Below are 23,391 nucleotides of genomic sequence, written 5' to 3' on the forward strand. Positions count from 1 at the left end.
TTTATGGTCCTTTATCATATCTAAATAATTCATAGTATTGAAAGTGAAATGAGGTGGTGGTGTCAATATATCCATTCTATAGCTTGAAAACTATGGCAGGTAGCTGGAAATTTTCATTGCAGCTGGGAAATGAATTCTTGTGTACTGATCTAATGAATAATCACCATACCTTTGTCCTCTTAAAAGCAGGCATACCTCTGATTAAGCTTTTACTAACTTTTAAGAAACTGGAAGTGAAAAATAAAGTGTAGTATATCTACCATAGAGCTCATTCTTTGTCAAGTTTGGCACTTCCTCCAGAAAATTCTGGTTAGTGTTCTACTTTAAAATAGTTTTTTTTGTATGAAATAATTTGAGACACAGTCCTATGTTTTTCAAACTGGCTGATTGCCATACCTGTTTTAAGAAGGTCAAAATGTCAGCTGTACCCCTGAGCACAACTCCTGTTCTGTTACATCAATACAGGGAAGGGAAGTTGACATTAATGCTTCTACTCTTAATTGGAATCTGATATATTAACTAACTCAGCAAGCACTGTAAGCCTAAAATAATTGAGTGACTAGATAGATAGCGTTTGTCTGCTAAATGAAAAAAAAAGGAACGTGTGTGTGTGTGTGTGTGTGTGTGTGTGTGTAAATAAAATAAAAAAAATGAGGCCCTAAGTACTTTCCCCTGCTTTCTGCATCTGCCTTAGAACGAACGCAAGGATGGCCTGCTGAGCATGCTTGGTCCTTTGTTTATTTCTTTGTTGTGAAGATCAACTCTTTTCTAAAGGAGCAACTGCAAATTAGTTCTCCAGACTTGTATTTGTAGGATGTCAGATTATTACTGAGTCATAACAGCAATGCACACACAGCAATCTGCAAAGATAATTTCCTCAGAAAGTAAATTCCTTAGCCAAAGATGTATTAGAATTTGGGGTTAATATTTCTCCCACATATTAGTGCACTAATAAGTGATCAATTAATTACATATATTCTCAAATATCTGATCGTACTGTGCACAACTGATGTGGGTCCCTGAGATGACAATGTTGTATGGTTGACTGAGATAAAGAACATTATCTGAAGGGCAAGGATATGGGCAGAGACTGGATGTTACAGGTGAAGATCAGTAACACATGAGAAACGGTATTCTGAAGTGAAGTATCATTATCCTTCCATATATATTCACAATTATATATTCACAATTTTTTTTTTATTCACAATTTTGCAATACACACCCCTCCAGAACCCCAAACTTCAAACCAAGAAACAACCACTTTTAGAGGACTGACTTGACTTTCATTTTATACATACTTCAGGAAGGAAAACAGGTCTGTTTTTTCATATTTCTGCAGCAGAAAATAGCAAAGAGAGAGCCCTGACAGGTTAGTGTATAAACCTTCAGAGGGAAGGTGTTGAACTGCTTATAGACAAAATGCCTCAAAGACAAAGTGACCATAGGGTGTAGCTGTCATATTCAGTAAGAACAGCAACAGAATCAAAAGTCAACATGTATAATGTTGCCAAAGTTTTAGCTGTGCCTCACTGCCAGCTCCAAAGGTCAAAGTCCATGGAGTGTCTTTGACCCCAAGTTTCAGGTTCTTGGAGCCCAAGTGAAATCAAGTAGTAGTGAGCTGAAGGAATTAAAAAGCTAGATTCTCACTGTTCTTCAGGAGTACTCAGCTCAGCAATAGTAGGAAAGGCTCAAGTTACAAAAATGCTAGCTTCATAACCTAATCCTCAGATGAATCAGACTGAGAAAGTGCACTGACCACTAATACTACATGGGAGAGTAACTGTGGTTAGGGAAATGCTGCCACAAGCTAGCACTCTTCCTGGCCAAGCAGGTCTCTAAGCTAGTCAGCAAGAATGTAAGTGGCCATGGAATCAGTTAAGTGACTGAGTAGGGAGATCATTTAGTAGCTAGCCAAATTGATTTTTATACTGTATTATTTGGCAAGATAAGAAGTGACTGAGCTATATTAAAAAAAAAAAAAGATAGTTTCAGAGATCTTAGTAAAGAGACAAAGACGGGAACTGTGAAACAACTAATCTGCTCATTACCCTTTCAGTGGAATTCCTCTCACCAGAATTGCCTATCAAGAATATATAATACAGTGCCTGTACTTTGTTAAAAATCTGTCAAAGCGTTGAAAAGTTGTGTTCCATTCAATTCTGATAACAGAAAAAACATGTCCACATTTGTAAGCATCTTTTAACTAGTAAATAATTAGCCCTGGCTAACAGTGGGCACCAGCCTCTACAGCTGTGAACTCAACATCTAGTAAAATTTAGTACTAAATTTCTAGTTAAAATCTGCAACATTACCATCTAAAATGATAAATTTCAAAATATTTCTATTTAACCCAAAAGAGTATGAGACTATTCCTGAAAAGGTTAAAGAAAATCACTGTGGAAATGCAAATCAAATGTTCACCTGTATTTCAGATTTTAACTCTAAAACGTTGATAATCTTCCCTTAATTTCTCAAGGTTTCACTTTGACCTACCAAAAAGCAATGAATACCTATTTTAAATCAAAACAAGTTCTATAAACTTCATCTTCCACATACTTAGTCTAAAGAGTTAAAGATCCCTTTTCTCTTCACAAATTTAGTGCTTTGGATGGATAGCTTCTTAGCAATAAAATTGTGAGAATACTTCACACATCAAATACTTGAGCACTTTCACTGCTAACATAAACAAGAGTTAGATGATTTATCTTGTTATAAACCTCAAAATATTTTAAGATAAAATAACTGTCAAATAGTTGCTTTCCTCATTCCAACCATATATTTGAGCCAAATATAATGCTGTTGTCATGGCTGCTTAGTCAACTGATTAAAAATAGCATTTCACTTGTCCCTGGGATCTGTTAAAGGAAATGGATGTGCACTTGCTCTATAAAATTAATTCAGATGAGCCTGTATCACTTCAACTGCTCCATAGTACAAGCCACACCATCCATCTCTTACAATCAATCCTTCCAAGCTGTTCAGGACAGACCTTCCCATTTGTAAGGAACTCCTTCTACCTAATGGTGCTCACTCAGTCTCTGAACCTCAAATCTAAAGGCCTGATTTTATTATACATTCTTAGTCCTTTAAAAGTGAAGCTTATTTTGTAATACTGAGATAATACAAGTAATAAAACATACTGAATGGCAATCAAGGGAGAGAGAATACAGCTTGGTTTTATCTTACTAGAAAGCTGAAGTTTTTCTATACAGCTCATGTTGAAGCAACAGCAAGCTTTAGATTTTTTTGTTGTTCTGGAAACAGATGCAGAAAAACTGCAGAAATCTTGGAGCCATACTGATATATTCTCTTAAATTATTAATATTATATTAAAACCTAACATCTGCAACTATGAATTTGCTATACAATTCTTCTTTCCTTCCTGTTACATTCAGCAGCTTAAATATCAGCTGCATGTGGACGCGTCTCTTGTTTTTCAGGATATAGGATAGAATAATTGTACTTAGTTCAAATTCTGGCTAAGTGCCTATGAGCAGACTTTGCCCTCTGAAATACAGGAGACTGCCTAACACTTCTAGTTTCTGGCCAGTGCTGTTCAAGATAAAAAAGGAGCAATGATAAAAGTACAAGATATGGGAGTTTATACAAATATGCGAGGAGAGAGGAAAAAAGTAGCTTTACACAAGTGCACTTAATACACAAAGTACTTTGATATTTTGACATATTCTACCAATACCATCTCAGATTCTAATTTCCTTCTTCCATGTTAGTTGAAGTTATAGTTGCATAAAGTTATTGGCTTCTACATTTGTTTGTATTCAATGCAACCTTAAGCAACTTTTCAAAATTAATGTGGACGTCCCGAGTCATCATTTGCCTGTTCAAGTTGTGGGTGAGAGTGCTCCAGAAATACCAGAGCCTTAGACACCCTTTTAACCATGATGCGCACTTATGCCATGATCCTTCTTTAATGTCTCAACATAAGCTGGCATACATCACGCTCCTATTCCTCCAGCCCTTCCTCCTAGTCAGGAGCTCACAGAGCATTTGTTGTACTTCATTCTTTCCCAAACCCAGCCATTATCATAAGCTATGACAACTGACTCATATTTCAGATCCATCCTAAGAACTTACAGAAACTATCTAGTCATTCTGATTTATTCACTGCTTTGGAAAAACCTCTAAATCCAACTAGTATTCAAGTGGAGGCTTCCACTTGCCAGAAGCAGGTCAGCTAGTCATTCTCTCCCTTGGAAATTTTGTTCCAACAAATCCACTCCCCACCCCCCCAGGGCTTCTTCCTGCAATTTTCAAGAAAAACAATACCTATACAAAGTTATAAAGTAGATAAAGATGTTTTGACTCTTTGAAACTTCAATCAGAACACCTTCCTCAAATACCCAAGTTTAACTTAAGTAATTGCCAGGGACTGATTGCAACTTGAAGGAGACAGCACCCAGTGAAATAAACACTAAGGCATTTTTTTAAATACTCATATAAACAGCAGTCTAGCTATGATGCTCTCTTAATAGCTCTTGAAAAGGTAGAGATTGCACATACAGTGACTGTGCACTTTCACTAGCCAATAAGTAACTTTTCTTCTTTCAGGAATCTTTAAATGGACTTTTTACCACTTTGCTAAAAATTGCAGTATGCAACTCTGACATGCTGAAATGGACTTCCAATGAATAATAGTAAGAACCCAGTTCAACATTAGAGAAGGTAAACTTTGTGACTGTAACATGTTTGAAACAGTTTAATATATTTTTTCCTCCAATCCTGATGTGCTTGTAATGTTATACCTAACATTTAACAAAGTTCTTAATACTAAAAAATCATTATCATTGATCACATTTACATTGGTTGAATTGGGATAACAATTTCACTCTTTTTAAAAGGGTTCTACTTACAGTTAAAACATAATGCAACTTGTAGTTAAAAGCCACACACAAGTTAGAGCAAACAACCCTTATCCTCTTTTCCTGATTAGTTGCACTGACTTAGCAAAGTACAGTACTAAAAATTTAACAAGTAACAAAAGAACAAATTAAGGAGCTTTTTCCTTATCTGTGGCAGTATGATTTCTGAGTATACACCTCAGTTCTGTTGTTTTGTTTTTAAAAGAGCTGTTACACCAGTTTCAAGAGACCAGATCTGTTCATACCAAATGCATATAAACTTTACAAGTAACCTCTCATGATGGAGAGCAGCTTCACAATTTAGTGGTATTTTCTACTGTATATTCCCCATTCCGCAATTTCAAGCACACTTCATGTACATTGGTATGCATGGTTCCTTGTTTAAAGAATTTCACTCTTCCTAACAGAAGTGTATTTTACCTGCTCTAAACTCAGTAACAGTTACAAACAATCCAAAAAGCAAAGCCTTCATGCACACATTCGGTTATATAAGCTTCTAGTAATTACAGTTAAGACTGGGCAAGAATACAAGCTTCATCACACTACTCAGACCTTCTACAGATGGCAGCTAAGCACAGAGAAGCCAGACTGCCAGCTTAGCCTTCTCCAAAACCCAGGCAGAAGTCAGGAGCAAGTTCTGGTTCTATTCTCCAATAGTTTTGGCTACAATATTGTTCCACTTGCACCGCTTATTCTACTGTTGCCTTTTACTCTCACCTCTACTGTACACTTAGCTGGAGTTTATCAGTTAGTACTGTACTTTCTTGAATTGGGGTTCTTCCCTATGATTAGCTTTGCAGCACTTGGGAATGAGGGGCATTGTGCATCCAGCAGCCTACACTTGAAGGTGTAACATAGCATTTTAATGGCATGCACCACTGAACAGATCCAAAGTAACTCACTCATTTAGTGAAATGCAACCCTGTTACAGAAAAATTAATGCTAAGTCTTGCAACAGTCAGTCTTACTACTCCCTCCACACGCAAATCAAGAACAGCAGAACTTGCAAGTAATGGGGGGCAGGTGGGGGCAGGGGGGAGGAGAGAACCCTCAGAAGCTACACTTGTTCCTTTGTCCCAATACATGGTAGTTGTCTGCTGAACCTTAACAAGTAGAGCAGTCATCTACCTGAAAAGTATCTTAATTTGAGAATAAAGATGAAAGCAAGGCTGAACTACCATAGCCTCTGCTAATCTAGGATATACATATATCAATTATATTCCTCAACAGATAGAAAAAGGCAGCACAGTAATCTTCAGTCTGTGAAAGCTGACAGAGATTGGAGGGGGTGGGGGGGCAGCAAGCAGGAAGAAAAATGTTCCACTAAAAATTTTTTTGGGAGGCCTCCCACTGTCAGTCTGAGCTTCACTATTAGAAATTGCTAGCACATCAGCAGCATTAGATCCTGGCATCCAGATCCCCACCCTAAGCTGCTGTACTAAACTTAGTCCTTTTACTTCCTTTCCATCTTAAGAAAGCTGGAATCAAAAGAAAAGAAGTCCTTCTACTGTCCTATTTACTGCTAGATATGCCACATAACTGAAACAGTAGCGCATAACAATTTAGTGTAGTTTTTCTTGTGCAAGGAGTAAGTGCTCAAGAACCACTTAGCAATTCAAGAAGTGGACATCTTTTGTGGAAGTTACTTGGTTTACAGCAGCACAGTATCTTCATTTGGGCTATACACCATACAGATGCAGAATATCCAATACTTTGTCCTCAGCTAACTACTGACATATCTGAAGAGACTCACTGAAGCAAATTCACCTTAGGGGTTATAGAGTTCTCAGTAAACTTCTAACTGCAAGTTAGGAAGCCTTCTTTCACAGTAAGTTACCAGTGAAAGAGATTAGACCCTGCCTCCCCCTTGCCCCCCAGTCACAGCACTTTAAGGCACATAAAATGCAAACTACCCCTCCCTCAAAGCAAGCCCTTCCATGATTTCCAGTGGTGTCTCCTACTCTACCTAGTTCAGAGAACTTCCAGTTCTGGCACAGAAGTTTCAGTAAAGAAACTATTTTTCTGTTACAAACACACCACACCTCCTAACAGTTAAAGCATGAACACCAGTGAGGGGGGCAGGGGGACAAAAAGCATTTCATTAGAGTCAAGGTTCCAGGAAATAAGGTTTTAAGTATTTAACAGATGACATCTCAAGCCTATATAATGTAACTTCGTTATACTGTTTAACTTTTGCCAAATTGATTATTTGAGAAACAGGCAGGTAACAGTCAGTGCCAGTTGGTTAAAAAGCACATATGTGACCTGGGGAAAGTTTAAAGCCTTGGAAAGTTACAAAGCAACTGCACCCTTATTAAAAAAAAAAAAAAAAAGTACACCAGAACATGCAACCTCCTTCCTACTATTTGTCCAATAGAATTGCTCTACCAATTTTCTTCTTGTCACAGCAAGCCTGCAGGGCCTAAGCTTGTCTGTGACCTTACACAGGGTTTATTGGCTTGCTGGACAAATTTAATATTAAAAGAATCTTAAACTGGTCCTAGTCTAAGTCAACTCCTGCTGATGTTTCTTTCAGCAAGTAGACTCGTTTCAACACTCTTCTACTGGGAGACATTCAGAAACAAGTCAAGTATCACAATGTTTATTGATAAGATACAAGTATATAAAATCAGGGCATGAACATGTCTTGATAAATTAAGTAGACTTAATTTCAATACTATAATAGAGGGACCAATTCAAAATTTCTCACCATTTCATGTTTCACACCCACAAAAACCTCTTCCAAAGGGCATTAAACCATCTTTCCAAGCTGATCAGTTTTTGTGCAAGTAAACTGTTTCTTTTTAAAAGACTTGTGCACTTGCCCAGGCTCAAAGATATTAAAACCTAGCACATAAAGCCCATTACTAGAGGTAGAAATACAGGCAATATACTATTACGGCAACAACCATTGATTACAGTTAAGGATTCTCTGTAACAACCAAATGGATAATCAAATATTGCAACAACTCAAGTATTACACTGAGCAAAGTGCATTTCTACAGTATTCAGTGTTGCTATTCAGTTTTCTAACTTAAAAACAGCCTATGATAACTGGCAGCAAAGACGACCCTTGCAATAGACTGCTTCTGCTCGAGAACTTATGATGTAATTATTGCATGCTGCTAATACACTGTTACCTAAACATTAAAGATACTCTAAAATATTTTTATTGTAGACTATTAAGACATACTACAAAAACCTTTTGCAGAAGATATCCTACTGACATACGTCTGCTTTAAATATTGTGAAACATTACAGCGGAATGAATTTTCGCAGTGGTTAGGTCAAATGCAGTTACATCATAGCAACAGTATGTTTGCACAATTTAAGGCTTTGGCTGGTTCTTTAGTCAGCTTCTTCTTCAGATTCTTCTTCTTCAGCAGTTTCCAGCCAGGTTAGCCATTGGTTTACCTGCAGTTACATAAAACCAGTTTAGGGCAGAGAAATTACTTCCTGTTTTTTTAGAACACTTGCCCCCTTGCCCTGCAAGCTCAGTTTAAAAGTATTTCAGCCATACTTTGTACTACATGTAGTCTCTAACAATGACCCCCAACGCAAAAGAAAACCAGCTTGCCTTGCTCCTTTCTAGCAAAAGGCTCAATAAAGACTTTAGATATTAAAAAGTCTTTAAACACCATTCTAAAGTGCGATCTCTGCTGTGCTGAAGTCTTTGAGGACAGAAGAATTATGCTTACTTGAATGTAAGCACATTTACCTGGAATAAAGCTTTGCCTTTCCCTGGAAACTCTTGAGTAATATCTTCTTTCCATGCCAAAAAGGCTTCTTCTTCAATGATCTCCATGTCATAGAAATGGACAAAGAAGCGTAGTAACATGCCTATGGAAGTATTCAATTTAAATGTCATGTTAGCTTTATAAGCTTCTGAACAGTTTCCCTGACAACATGAAACTTAACAACCTGAAAGCTATACAGACAAAAGCAAACAAGCTTCATTTGAGTAGGCTACATCTAAGTTCTTTATATTATACATATAAAAATTATGTAACACCATCTTTAAACACATTCCAGTCAGGACATCCAACTACTTTCACCACATGCACTTTAGATAATATGCAAACTATCTCGTTAACATGCAAAAAAAGCACTGCATCTGTTATCTTTATGTTTAGTATTGTGTTTTACTGAAGCCAAAGAACCCCCATTGAAGCTACCATATCCCTACCTTTCGGAAAGTTGTTGTTGTAGCAGTGCACCTGAAGTGCATATAAAGCACTCACTTGCAGATCAACATGGTCATGGAGGAACTTCTGCATTACCGGCTTGAAGGACAGAAGCAGTTGTTTTTCCTGCTCTAGCTGCTCTTTAGAAGGAGCAGATGAAGAATCCGATTCATCACTAGGTGGGTTTACTTCACTAGAAATATACTGCAAGAAACTGGAAAGGAAAAAAAAAGGGGTAAAAATCTTGTAAAACAAGTGATATTCTGTGTTCTGTTAAAGCTCTGAAGTGTTTTAGAAAGGAGAATGTTCCCTCAATTAGTTTCTCCTCCTGTTCCAAAAGGAAGACTTCCAACTGACTCAAGCTTGGAAACTTGCTCCTCCCTATTAACAGTTGTTGTACTGGCAAAGATCACCTAAGACAACTTTCATCTCAGTTTCAGTCTATACAATCTTATTCTGCACAAAGCTACACTTCAGCCTTTAAAGAGGATAAAATATATTACTGGTAGCTTAGCAAAATAACTTGTGCCTGAATCACACCAAGGTAAGTTTCTTACCTGGTCATCAATATATTCACAAATCCTTTATCTACATGAAGTTTGGGTGAAATGTTATCTTTAATCCACTTATAGATGGCTTGAGGGGATGGATCCAATTTTATTTGCTTTAGCAGTTCCTTCTCCAGTTTCAGAAGCGGGAATAAGAAGCTAAGTCCCTTCCCTTCTAAGATCTCCAGCATGCGGTCCTTGTTCTGGTCAATTTCTGAAGAATAAAGAAAAATTAAAACCACACACACTTAAGCATTGGTGTTAACTGAAACCTATAATCAACAGTCCACATCTTAACCACAACTCCACAACTTGAACCCCATCACCATTAAAGAATCCTGACAGTTGACTGCAAAAATCAGAATACCCTTACATGTTATTTTACTTTGAAGTTTATACATACACACACAGAAACATGAGCAGCCATAAAAGCTATGCAGTAACTCTTACCTGGTAACATTTTCTGCATATTCACTTTGCTTTGTTGGAACAATTCTGTTAGCCATTCACGATCTTGTAGCTTAGCTAACTGTTGAAGGCAAAGCAGGAAGAGAGGGAAATGGGTGCCACTTTCCAGTGGTTGAGCCAGTTCGGAAATGCTCACCAGTTCTGAAATAATAGCACGGGCTGCAAACTGTGCTAAATAAGATTTCACCAATGGGATGTCCACCTCCAGTTTGGGGCACTGGTCCAATACATTTAGGAATGCCTGAGAAGCAGTAAATGCATATTAGAATACTGAAGTACTTTTTTCTTGTGTGTAGTGATATTTGCACTATATTGTGTTTGACAGGATTTTTGTTCAATCATTTGTCAGTTTCTGCAATCCCATGCTTACAGTTGTTCCCTAATCACTTTCTATGCTCCTCACAGTCTTACTACATACATTGCTTCCACCTCCTTAGATCCACAAGACTTCGAACATTTTCAAAAAAGTAAACTCAAAGCTTTACAAGTAGGGCTGCCTTTATCCAAAGGAGACATCATGAACAGCAAAGCAACAAGGACTGTAAGGCTACTTGACTGTAGTACCTGCATAAAGTTGTCGCTTGTGGCTATTCCCTCCTGTTTGAGTAAGCTGATCAGAGTACTAGCTTTTTCTTTGTCTTCATCTGATCGATCTAGGGATTGAATGATTACTTTGCTCAACATCTCAGGAATGAAGTGTTTTGGAGCTCTCATTTCTCTCACAGTACTGACAGCATCATTAGCATTTCCATTGTTCAGATACTCAGTCACAACAGCTTCCTGGAAAAAGGAAAAAAGACAACTGAAATACCCATTTTCTAAAGCATACAAAGTTTCTAGACACATGGTAACAACTTACAGTTTGCTTAAGCAGCTCCTCTTTAGAAGGAGGTGGTTTTTTGGTGGTCTTTGCAGGCTTTTCTTGAATAAGCGGTGGATTGGTTTTGAGTCCAAGTTGAGGAGGCTGAAAGAGATAGTTCCAGAAATTTTCTTTGAAGTATACATCTCTAACATTAGATTTCAAAGAAATTTGAACTGAGCTGCCTTCGTACATACTTAAATTTGCTCTCTCATACATTCTTTTCATAGATTCTATGCTTCACAAGGAAAACCTCTCCCCCTTCCTGTGCTAGGAACCAGACCAAGTTTTGCACACATGCAATAAGCAAACATAGTTAATATAGTAATTTTGATATTTACCTGTCCCAAAGGTGGTGTCTGAGTGCGTGGTGGTTGTGCACTGGGAGGAATCATAGTTATCTGGGGCTGAAGCTTTGGCACTTGGTTTTTATTCATTAGAAAAGACTGAGCAGGTCTCAGGCTAATCTGTAAACAGACAGTCAGAAAAACCTCAAACTGTTTTTAATTACTCTGGCAAAGACTAAACAGCCATGGACTCACACCAACTGATTGTGCTAAACCATGTATTTTCAGATTCTACAGTGTTAACACTCAAGTCCAGACTAAGCCACAGGTGTACTGAAATGCCCCCAAAAGCATAACTCAGTGAACTGCAGCTTGCTTCAAGTTATTGATTCTTAGTTCCATCTATATCAAGATCCAGAATTGCTCATTTTAGATGCAGTATGTTAGAGACCCAAGAAGATATTTAGCATTTGTTTGCTGACAAGTTTATTGCTAAGATAAAGCTCTACCAATTGCTCAGAAATCAAGATACAAGTTTAACACCTACTCAAAATAACAATGCAGTTTACTCTGCACTTGAAATTGTCTATTAGCCAGTTGGGAAAAAAAAAAAGTTTTTGAACCTGGTCCAGCACTTCAAGCTTTCTAAAGTTTAGGAATCTGAAGCTTCAGTTAAATGTACTGTTATCAATATGATGCATGGGAACTGATGTCAGAGTAGTGTTCTTGGGGAGGTGTGGGGGGAAAGAGGGGACACCCCAAGAAATTGCCCTCATATCTCAGTCTTGCTCATAGGATGCTGGATACCCTAAGGAAAGGGAGGAGGCAAGGTGAAAGAGGAAGGGACAAAGAAGGAGAAGTAGGAGGAGGAAAAAGAGTTCCAGCATTAGTCCTCATAATAACGCGTCTTGCTATAATCATTGGGCAATATTTAGAATAGGCTTTAAGTAATGTAGGCATGTAATGTACCTCATCTGCATTAAGCTGTCCTTTCTTAGAAAACCGAGGTGGCATATCCTTCGACTGTCCTTGTTGCTGGGATAAGAGTCCCTGATTCTGGTTATGGTAGAGTTGGCTTTGCCCCTATTTCAGAAAGGGAGATATAGAGAAAGAAGTGCAGATGATGGAGTGGCGTACATCATATGGTAAGTAGTACCAGAGGGACCAGAGGAACAAAGATTCTATTTGTCAGGAAGGGAGAAAGAAGGAGCAGGGGTGGTGGGAAAGTAGCATCTATCCCTAAAAACAGGGCTACCTTTAAAAAAAAAAACCAAAAAAAAAAAACCAAAAAAAACCACACCATTCTGACCCACCAAAGCCACATGCACCTTTTCTTGCAGTAAAAAAAGTGTATTCCTTGCATCTCTTGCACAATTTAAGAAATGGTTTAGAATTTTTGTATCAGCTGAGCATCAGTTCTTATCAGAATCAAATTTGAGGAAGTCTTTCAACACAAGTAGACTACAATCCATAACATACGCATCCATAGAAGAGCTTCTAAATACTTGAGTCACTCTGTTGACAACATTATCCTTACCTGACTTTTCAGAAAAGATTTGCCTAGGTCTCCAAACTGGGATTGAGCAGAAGGCATGAGGTGACCCCCATGGCCATTGAAAAGTTGATTTGAACGATGGCGTCCCATGGTGGGTGAAAATCTGTCCTGAATAACCCCTGGACCAGTACCAATTCCGCTACCTATATTAAGATGACAGAAACCAGTTTTAGTTCTTGTGGTGTTCAATACAGTACAGCTGTGGGCATCACATCAGCCTTTAGTTTCAGTATACCTGGCATTTGTCCAAACATATCAGCAAGCCCTCCAAGTGGGTCCCTGTCAAGTTTCATCCTGGGTGGCATAAACGGTCCCTCCAGAAAGAAGTCACTTCTCATTCCTTGAGACATAGGAGCAGGAATAAAGACTCCCAGATCCTTTAAAACAGGAGTTAGTTTTTGGTCAAGTCAAAGTAATAGTCCCTGGAGTGCAAAAGTTTGATTTTGTCCTGTTTTTAAGTCCAAGTGATATTAACTCTTAACCACTTACTGCAGCCCAATCTACACACTGCTGCAAAAGCAGAACTAATTATGCATACAAATAATTATGTGTACAGAGAACGAAATCTGTGACATGGAGTCACTAGACTAAGGATTCCCTCCAAGGCTTAAGCAGATGCCAAGCACAAAGTTTACAAGAAACACTTACTTTTACTGCATCTTGACGGATTTGATTGATAGTCTTTGGTCCATTGTCAAGAAAAGCTTTGCGAGGAACCCAGTTGTGTTCTCTCAACTCCACAGTATCCTTTGAGCAGAATGAATTATTAGGAAAGGCTTCAATGCAAATTCACAAGAAAAAGCAGTTAAGCAATTTTATCTTCATACCTGCAGCAGGAAACGAATCCTTGCTGGCAATTCCTTACTTGACATCAAGGAGCGCATACGGGCAAAGTACTGATCCATTAAGGACTGGGGGAAGAAGAGTGACATTACAAATGAGAACTAGTTCTAACAACATCTGGAGTAGCACCTGGAAAGGCGATGACATCCAAAACATTTAAGATCACATAATGAACAGACTGCCCTTTCCTGCCATCTCGTGTCTCCTTGATGGCAGTCCAGCTTAACATGTCTCAATGAATTCACTTCTATGACTATGATACTGTTAGGGACCCTTACATTTAAAGCTCGCAAGCCAAGGTGCAAAAATGCATCTGTCACACCACCTAGTTCTCTACAAGAGGTAATTTTTTCAACATGTTCCTTCAAGTAAGATTTAGAAAAAACAGCACATCTTGCTTTTATGAATGCCTAGTAATAACCATACTTATATTTTGAAAAAAGCTTTAAAGGCACCTCCAAGACTGACACCTTCTGCTATGAAGAGATTTGATGCAGGAACAATAGTGGCACTGTCTTCTAGCTCTCAGAAAGTCAGATTTCAGTTTAAGAACAGAACACAGAATGCAGAAAGTTCAGGCAACTAAAGCTGTAGATTTTAACTAGTTTAATGGCTGCATCGGATACACACATACCTTGGCTTTTGCATGGTCTAACCTAGGTCCCACTGTCCTCATTATCTGACAGAGGCACTCCAAATCCTCCCCCATATCTTTGAGCTGGACTCTCTTCTTCTTTTCCAAAAGCTGGAATATTAAGAGGGAATCAGGATTTTTCAAACACAATATAAATTACATCTTACGATAAGTGACTTTTCTATCTAAGGATTAGTACTACAGAAACATGTTAACCTGTCAGTAGTCTTACTGATGACAACTGACTTGAAAATTAGAAACTACAAATTGAACTGTTTATCATGCAAGTCTGTTGTACTTTGAAGTATCTGTAGTACTTCTGTCTAGGCCAAACTAGACCTTCACTTGGACACAACTCCCATAGCTTTAAATGAAAAAAATAATTTTACTTTTTAATCAGACAACCAAAAGACTGTTTCTTTGAAGCAGTGTGGCATGTATAACTGACAAACATTTCATGAGATTTTATGCTCCAAGATTCCTAATGTAGTAGAAGTATTTCAAAGTTCTAGGTTCAAAATAATATTTTGCTTTTAACAAAATCTGAATACTTACTGTTTTGATGCACTTATGAAGGATAGATTCATGAATAAGATCAAGCTTGCCAAGTTCTCCAATGAATTTGATGTTCCCCAGCATCTTGATCTTGGCAATCGCTCTCTGTTCCTCCTCCTCAGGGAGGAGGGGACCATCATGCTTATCATAGACTGGAAAACAAAGAAACCTGTTAAACATGGCTGTGAAAACAGAAGAGAAGCAGGTTCTACATCAAAGTGGTTTTAAAACTTACTATCAACATTTCTGGTTCGGTTTTCAAATTCATCTTGAAGTTTAGATATTAAGAGGCGTCTGAATGTCTAAACAAAAGAGAACGAAGACAAAAGAATAGAGAAGCAAGTCAGTGCAACTATCCATGCTAACAATATTAATCATTTCAGGTTGAGAAAGAAAAAAAAAATACTTACTGTGCTTTGCTTCTGTCCTGGATGACTCTCTGCTGATGGGCCATCAAAGTTGGGTGCATCTTCTGCCAGTCGCAGACATAGTTGAGCATAAAGCGAGCTATACTTGGGCTCTTCAAGGGCTTTGTCTACGATCTAAATAAAGATTTTTCACTACATTACTGGAAACACCATTCTATCTGACACAAAACGTCTAAATGTTTCTTGCTATTTCGTTATTGCAATACAGAAATAATGGATTTTAAAAGGTCATGTGTAACACAGGATTCTTAATGCTGAAGCAAGATAAAAAGCTACTCTGGGCTACTAAAGAGCTTCTATGATCTTTAACAAATGAAAAGGACAGTGGGAGTTGACCATCACAGCATCCAAGTTCTCACCAATCTGATCTCACATGAAAAAAAACATGAAAACGACATGATGGTTATAACCAGTGTATGAAGAGATCACAGTGGTTGCTTTTTAAAGACAATTAAGCTTGATCAGCAAATAAATAGGGGATGGGGAGGGGAGAAGGAAGATTGAAACCTAGTGTCTCAAGGTCAAGAAAAAAAGGTTTCTTGTGATGTTTAGTAATTCTAAGTCTAAAAGAAAAGTTAGAGTCTATCCCCCCCAATATACACCACTTATACCATAAAAGGGATTGATATTCCTCTGTTTGGATTATCAAACACAGGATCAGCCACACAACTTCTGTGCCCCAATCAGAAATATTAAACTCTATTCTAACCACGTAAGAAAACTATATTAAACACGCACACAATCACCCCCAACTTACCAGCAGTATGACCCCTTTTAGGATGAGCTTAGACTCTACACCCACATTGAGGAGCTCAAGGCATAGCTTGTCAAACTTTTCAGGAGTAAGCTTATTTAGTATGCTAAATTAGCAGGGAGGGGGGGGGAAAAAAAAGTGTAATTAATTACAGATCTTGCAAACATGGTACAAGTAATTTTAGGTAAGACCCGATTTTTCTTTAGCAAACTATGAAGGTAAAAAAAAAAAAGGGCAAGTTTTCCATTCAGCCAGACACTGGCATGCGTTTGTTCAGACACTGGAGTGTGTTTGTTTTAAAGTGTTACCATGCAGAAAACTAATTCTCTCAAAAGAATGACTTCTTATAGTGCACAGCAAGTGTTTGCTACTGCTGGCCCATTGGTTTCTGTCTCATTCCAAATCAGGAAAAAAAAACACCCAAAGAGCTCCCAGACTTTCATGTTTTCCTTTCATATTCATAAGGAAAAATGGATCTTCAGAGAACTTACCCTCTTACTTTCCTGAAGATTGCATCATGTCGTTCTTTGTCATTTGCGGAGTCGTCATCTCGTCTAGTGCTTCGTGAAGGAATCCATTTCTGAGCGTTTTGCCCTGGGGTTTTCCCCAGGAACTCGCTGTAAAGTTTTGAAGAACAGTTTGTTTAAACAAACAAGCAATTTCAAGAACTGGCATTTTTCACCTTTCAGTACTGCCTTACCCAGACAGTAATTCCATTACTACTTTTGACAACAGCACACACCTAATCAGCCCTAGCAACAGTTCAACATCTATTGCATAGAGAAATATTCACTGAACAGTAGGAGGAAAAAAGTCCACCACATATACAAAACAAAACATCAGAATCCTTTCTCTAAATCTTAGAAGCAAAATACATGAAACAAAAACCCTGTCCACTTGATATCATGACACAAACAGATTCAGACAGACTGAATAACAAAGTTAACTTATGAAATTTACCACCAACTCAGTAAGCATTCGTTGTATACATTTAATAAAGCTACCCTATCATGACCTCAGCATTCACTATGACGCATTCTCTGCCTTAAAAGCCTATTCAAAGAGCAAGATTAAATACCTGTTGCTGGCAGTCTTGGGATAGTGCTGAGGTGCACCCCTACCACCTCCTCCGCCCGAAGAAGCACTGTTAAAACAATTGGGTAGTTTTGCATAAGTTCAAAATCCCAGAATTTTCAGTAACACATCAGTATTGGACTAATTCTTTTACCTAACATGAAAAAAGAAACTTAACCTTCCTCAGAAAGTTTCCACTGCCAAGTGTTAATCAAACCAAGAAAGCAGTAGTACCTGAAACGAGAAGCACCCCCTTCTGCAATCGCACTCTCCACTTTGGCGGCTTGACAACGAAGAATCTTCAAAAGAATAAAATTAAATTGACGGGGTGGGGAAAAACAAAACCTAGAAAGACAAATCAAGCATTCATATTACAGTCGTTTTACTAGCAACCATAGTATTTAACTTAAAGCATTTCCCATCAATAAAAATACACCAGTACAGCCAAATACTTGGGGGGGGAACCAAACATTAAACTTAGAAGACAAGAAAACTCTTATCTGTTTAATACTCAGGATACTAACAGGAAAGCCAAATTAATCATCACTGCCATGTTTTCCAAAGCTGGGGGGAATGGATGGACTAAGACCAAGAAATGCCTTTAACAAGCTTTCTCCTATGTCAACCCCAAGAACTTGTGTATAACGCTGGTGTTCAGCAACAGTTCAATCATTAATGGCCGAGTGTTTCTACACTTACACAGCATAACTAAAGGAATCCTTCACTGATATGCTTAATTAATTATGGCAACATTAAGTGCAACACTCGTTTTAATGTGAAGAGCACCAAATCACAAGTGCCTGCTTAATACAGTAGAAAGGACGTATCGCACATGAGAAATGAGCCAATACGCTACTAAATTAAGGAGAGAGGGGGGACACCTCCCCCACCGGTTTTATCTTGCACGACAGTAAAGAAAAATTTCGTTGTAGTAGTGTCGCAGAAAGCTAACTACAGCGATAGAGACGCCTGGGGAGCAGGGGGAAGGCCTCCTGTGTTCGAGGCGCCACAGATCAGCTCCGAGACGCTATCGCGCTGAGGGAACACGGCCGCGGCAGCCCGAGACGCGTCGCTCCTCGTTAAGCGGCGGCGGCCGCCATTTCGGTGGCGCCGCGGCGGCTCCCCGCGCGCCGCCGCCAGCCCACGCCGCGGGCACGAGGAGCGGCACCCAACATGGCCGCCGCCGCCGAACAAAAGGGCTGCGGGAGAGGGAGGAGCGCAACGGCGCCCCCCGCGGGCGCAGCCGCTCCCCTGCTGCATCCGCATGGAGCCGCCGGCTCCCGGCGCCCCTCCTTCCCCCCGCGCCGGGCGTCGCCCGTTTCCAAGTTCAGGCGCCGCCAGGGGCCCGGCCGGCTCTTTGTTCTCTCGGAGGGCGGCGAGCGGGCTCCGCTCCCCCGCCACCGCGGCTCCCAGCGCCAGCCCCCCGGTCAGGGAAAAGGCAGCCAGTATCGCCCCGCCGCAGCGCCCTCGCCGTTCTCGCCGCCCACGGCGCAACAGGAAATAAGGGCGAGGCAAGGCTCCTGCCGACAGAGAAAGCAAACTTTCCTGTAGTCCTCTCTCCCTTCCACGAGGCACGGAGGACACGAACAACAACAGAAAACCTCCCACCACCCACCCTGGAAGGGGGACGAGCATTTCCCCCCCCCCCCGGGCAATGCGGATCCCAAGGAAGGGGACCGCAGCCGGCCGCGTGTCCCGAGCCGGCTCTCCCAAGGACTAGCCTCTCGGGCATCGCCCCCCCCCCCCCTTGGAGGTCGTAGCTAGAGACCCACGGCTGATCCGCTATCCTGAAAGACAGAACTACGAAGCGGCACTAATCGACTCGGTTTTCCTCACCGCCCATGATCAGCTCCAGTCTCAAACGCTGCTCCGCGGCTCCCATTCCCCGCCTGACGGGGGCAGGCAATCGCGTCTACCCGCTTTGCTCAGCGGCCACAGTAACCTAGGTCCAGGCACCAGAAGCCGCCATTGACCCGAGCCGCCATTTTGTGCGGAAGAAAGCGAGAAGCCGACGAGAAAATGGCGGCCATTTCGGGGAGCCGCCATTTTAAGCAGCAGCTGTAGCAGTACCAATCCCCCCCTCCCCCCGGCAGCCCCAGAGCGCTCTCCTCCAGCCGCGGTCTCCTCACCTTCCCTAAGGCCTTGTCAGCTTCCCCGGATCCCGGCGGCTACCAAGGGCAAGGGAAAAGGCAAAAGAAGGGGGGGGGAGGGGAAGGGAGCCGGGGACCGGGGCTGGGGAGGGGAAGGGGGGAGCGCGCGAGACAGGGCGAGTCTCCGAGTCACCACAGCAGGAGCAGCAACCTCCCAACGCTTCCCTCCGCCACCTCCATAGAGAGCCGACTCGCTGCCGCGTCTAACGCGCAGTGAGGCCGCTCCACTAACTTTATTACCCTTCACGCAACCTACCCCACCTCCGTCTAACAACCGCCAATCGCTGCCGAGGGCCCCGCCCTCCTCGCCAATCGCAACCGAGGGACGGGGCGGTCTTAACGTAGAAGTGGGAGGAGGACGGAGGAAGTTTGGTTGAACAGTACCACCGCCGCAGTGCAGCACCCGTATTCACGAAAGCGATTACGCCGCGTGGTTGGTGAGAGAGCCTAAGGGTGAAGGGAAATCTGCGCAAGTGGCGTACTCAGTTAATGGAGACAGCTTGGCTGCGTCTCTCCTTCGCTGTTTGTTCCTGTGCTTCAACGATTACAGAGCCCCAGTTCTAGAGGCCCAAAGTTATTCTGTGTGAGTTACAGTTGATTCTGTCACGTTCACAGCAGGGACGGCTTTATATATATGCGTGTATACATAAGTTGTTGGGTTTTTTTAACCTAGATTTTACTTCACTGTGACCACGTTTCAGATTTGGTTGAGGCTGTGGTAAAACGTTATCTGACTGTAGGCTGTGGCCCTGAGCTTGCAATCAGATCCGAAGGAGGAGGCTTGCCATTTGAGCTCCAAGAGCCTGGGTGTATGGATCCAATTTCAGGTTTGCTTTCTGGGTTTGGAAGCTATCTGTATTTCTGCATGTGCTTTTAGCTGTTAACTGTCCTATCCATGGTAGGGCATCCTGCAAGCAACCCTTGTACAACCAGGCTTCTTGAAGCCATTTTTATGTCAGCTGGTGAGGTTTTCTTGCTCCTATTCAGTTAAACAAAACTGAAGGTGGAAGTTTGAGTCATGGGAGACTGCTAAAGAGTTACCGATCTGGAATTTTATCATTCAGTGGCAGCTGTGTCCCAGTCCTGGGTTGTCACTGAGGTAGCAGCTACATGGCTTTTCTAAAGAATTAAACTAACTTGTCCTAGGTATGGCATGATAAAAAAACAAGAGCAAAGTAAATCTGGCAACAGATCCCCCCAAACGTCCACATCTGCTTTGTTCATACATATACACCTTCCGCTTTCAGTTTGCATGACTCATAATTCAGATGACTGGGAGAAAGTGATACATATGCTAGCTCTTGAACCGTACAGTTGGCAAGTCCAAACAAATAATATTACAGGACTTGCAGTTTCCCAGAGCCAACCTCATTTGTAATGCTTTCAACACAATGTGCTGCTATGTCCCAAGAGTTGCATAAGGTCTAAAAGGTGCCTTCGTATAAGAGTTCTTATACTTCATCTTATCTAGGAAAAAAATTATTCAAGATGGGTTTCCCTATCTCATACACATAAGCATTGAGGACAGTTTACATATGTATATGGAAAATCTTGAACAAACTCTCTGAAAGCAAGTTTTGAGCACACACATTGCATAAGGGTGGACATAACTATGAATGGTACTTTTCAAACCAGAATTTGTATATGATGACACTTTTTTTGCATTCAGCAATTGTCATTTTATTACTGCAACAACTGGACTTACGTAGCTTGCATGTGAACCTGCAAGAACAGAACTGTGCAGAACTCCATTGAAATCACTGCAATTCAGTTTGAAAGAAGGGGTCAATGGGCAGAGATGCAACAGCAAAGCCAACAAGATTTAAAACATTATTAAAACCAGGTTATATTACTCAAATAAATATTTTAGAATAAAAATGGTAATAAAAATACTTGCAAGTTTTAAAAACTGATGTGAAAGCAAGGTTTTATTTTGCTTTTGATGGCAGAATGTTCTCCTGCGGCATTCCCAGGATAAGCATTCCAACCCAGGATAAGGCAGAGACCCCCACAAATGAAAATAAAGGAGAATTTTTCTTGCAAATATTTTTTTGGGGAGGATGAAAAACCTTCAAAGCATAGTAAATGCATATTAACAGACTAAAGTATCACCTTTTATTTGCTTATTTTAAAGCACACTATAAATATTTACTACTATAGCAACAGAAAAAATAAACTAGATTTGTTTGGTAAGAGAGCAACAGCAAATGATCATTGTTTTACTCAAATTGTGACTGTTTGTTCAGGCCTCAATCCTGTAAGTATTCTTGTTAGGTTTAAGTTTCATTCAGATCAGCAGGATATATACTATAGTTCACAGCGCTTTGGCAGGTGGGAGCCTGAGAAGTTCCTGCCATTGGCTGCTCATAGCTCTCTCTCACATCTGTGCCACACTTTGCCAGCTTTGTATACCAGCTCCACTAGCACAGTAGATGAAGGCAATGAACTGTAGTACAGAGGACAAAAGAAATTATGAAATGCCTTATACCTCTCACCTACTTTTTAAATTTCATAAGTTAATATGGAAGATGCACTATTATTCATGTCTGAGAATGTAACAGCCCAGTTGCTTATATGGTTATTCAGTAAGAAATTTACCTCAAGAGTTTTTTTTCTGTTTGCCCCCTTGACTCCATGAAAAAACAGCAAACAATGCAATAGCTGTCAGCTTCAGTAGCAACTTTCACCCATTAGTAGCCTTATCTCATTTATTGTCCATCATCTTTTTTGCACTGTATCTTCCCCCTTTCTGTTTGCCACTTATCTTGAACATTAGTGATGCTTTAATTCAAAGAACTTAGATTACAATTGACATAGTGGTGTTTCTGGATTTCAGTCTGAACTTGTAGAATCTATGTATAATTTCAGCATAAGTGCACAGTCACTAGTTATGTGGAGGAGAGGGCTTGTCTGTAAAGAAGTGCTATGAGGAACCTGCTGTGTTGCAGGCTACATGGCACAGAACCAGATGCAGCATCTGGCTGAGAGGAAGAGGAGTGCCTCTTGCTGTGCATGTGGCCTAGCTCAGAACCCAGAATGGCTGCTGTCATCTACCAAAACAACCCACAAAATGTGGGAAAGGAGCTTTCCAAAACTGGGAGCTTTTCCTTGCTACTGCCAAGTTTGAATCACCCTGACTTATCCTGTGTGGTAGATTACATTGCGATGATTACAAAGCTGAGCGCTGCTGGGTGGAGATTGTAGCCTGAGTCCTGATAACAGGGTAGCTGCACTAGTGTGGCACTGTACCATCTCCAGTCAACATTGCATCTCATCACTGTGTTCATGTTGCTGTACTGGTTCTGGATCTGGCTAGGCTGGGTTTTAGACAGAGTGCCCCATTATGTAGACGTAGCATGAACCAAAGCATCCATATAGAGAATTAGTGTGGCGTAGCTAATTTGTTGAAAATTCACATTCTAGTTTACTCCATGCCAATTTCCCTAGTACACCTTCTTACGTTCCAAGCAGCTTTTCTGTTTGCCTTTTCCTGTGACCCTAACTCTTCTCCAAGACGATTTATAGTTCCTGACCCATTAATGAGGAAGCTGACACCAGCATTTTAACGAAATAAATAGTTTTTCTTACAATAAAAGTCTGTCTGAAGCACATCTTTACTGTAGAAGGAAAGACTGGAAAAAGAACTGAAAAAAACCCTATATTTTTCATTTTTAAGTAACTTCTTTTCTGCGCTTCTACTGAAGAGAAATGCAGTGACACTTGGAAAACACATGTATCCCATGCAGATGCACTATTGTAAGAATTGTTTGCTTTGTGTTTTGGAAAAATGCACTAACACATGTAATATAGTGCCTAATTTGTACAACATGGCAGAAATGGGCTGAAGGTGCTTTATAAAGCTTCGTGGTTGTTCTCTATAGTATTTTAATTTGAAAAATACTTACTGGCATATATTTCTTCTTCAGAAGCATCTTCTGTGGTGACCTTTAGTGAGGCTGATTTAACAATACTCGCAGAGGCAATAGCATTTGAATCCTTCTAAACAGTGCTGGACTTCTAAACCCTACACTGGGGAGGTCACTTCTCCACTTTCCCTTTCTTTTGAAAATCATTTTCAGTAGATTTAAGTGGATCTTGGGTCTATTAAAACCAGTGATTTTGCTTTCATCCAGTTGTCTTTAGAAATGTTGCTCCATATACCTTAACTCAGC

General features: G+C 40.4%; 1 protein-coding gene and 1 non-coding gene across 2 annotated transcripts; both read right to left on the minus strand.

Moving 5' to 3' along the window:
• Window positions 1-7,466: 7,466 nt before the first annotated feature.
• Window positions 7,467-22,471, minus strand: EIF4G2 (eukaryotic translation initiation factor 4 gamma 2). Its single transcript, XM_013957839.2, has 23 exons — window positions 22,379-22,471; window positions 19,199-19,237; window positions 17,304-17,368; window positions 17,074-17,139; window positions 16,487-16,612; window positions 15,999-16,101; window positions 15,224-15,355; window positions 15,049-15,115; window positions 14,814-14,965; window positions 14,259-14,369; window positions 13,609-13,692; window positions 13,430-13,528; window positions 13,017-13,158; window positions 12,764-12,924; window positions 12,196-12,309; window positions 11,281-11,406; window positions 10,940-11,044; window positions 10,645-10,860; window positions 10,063-10,321; window positions 9,622-9,826; window positions 9,067-9,278; window positions 8,599-8,720; window positions 7,467-8,294 (listed from the first exon to the last, which is right to left on the minus strand). The coding sequence occupies exons 1-23, from the start codon at window positions 22,469-22,471 to the stop codon at window positions 8,229-8,231; spliced, it is 2,865 nt and encodes a 954-aa protein (XP_013813293.2). The 3' UTR covers window positions 7,467-8,228.
• LOC136992100 (small nucleolar RNA SNORD97) lies at window positions 11,993-12,154 on the minus strand. The gene has a single exon (XR_010884224.1). It is a non-coding gene; the product is annotated as a small nucleolar RNA SNORD97 (small nucleolar RNA).
• Window positions 22,472-23,391: the final 920 nt, after the last annotated feature.

The sequence above is a fragment of the Apteryx mantelli genome, chromosome 4 (assembly GCF_036417845.1).
Source record: "Apteryx mantelli isolate bAptMan1 chromosome 4, bAptMan1.hap1, whole genome shotgun sequence".
NCBI classification, from domain to species: Eukaryota; Metazoa; Chordata; class Aves; order Apterygiformes; family Apterygidae; genus Apteryx; species Apteryx mantelli.

Bases quoted from the DNA above. Each gene is read 5' to 3' on its own strand.
- EIF4G2 (XM_013957839.2), bottom strand. From the start codon at position 22,471: ATGGTACAGTGCCACACTAGTGCAGCTACCCTGTTATCAGGACTCAGG. The intron at 19,238-22,378 runs GTAATCTACCAC...TGCCCTTGGTAG, and splicing joins AGCTTTGTAATCATCGCAAT to CCGCCGGGATCCGGGGAAGC. The intron at 17,140-17,303 runs GTACTACTGCTT...TTGTTTTAACAG, and splicing joins GGGGGTGCTTCTCGTTTCAG to TGCTTCTTCGGGCGGAGGAG.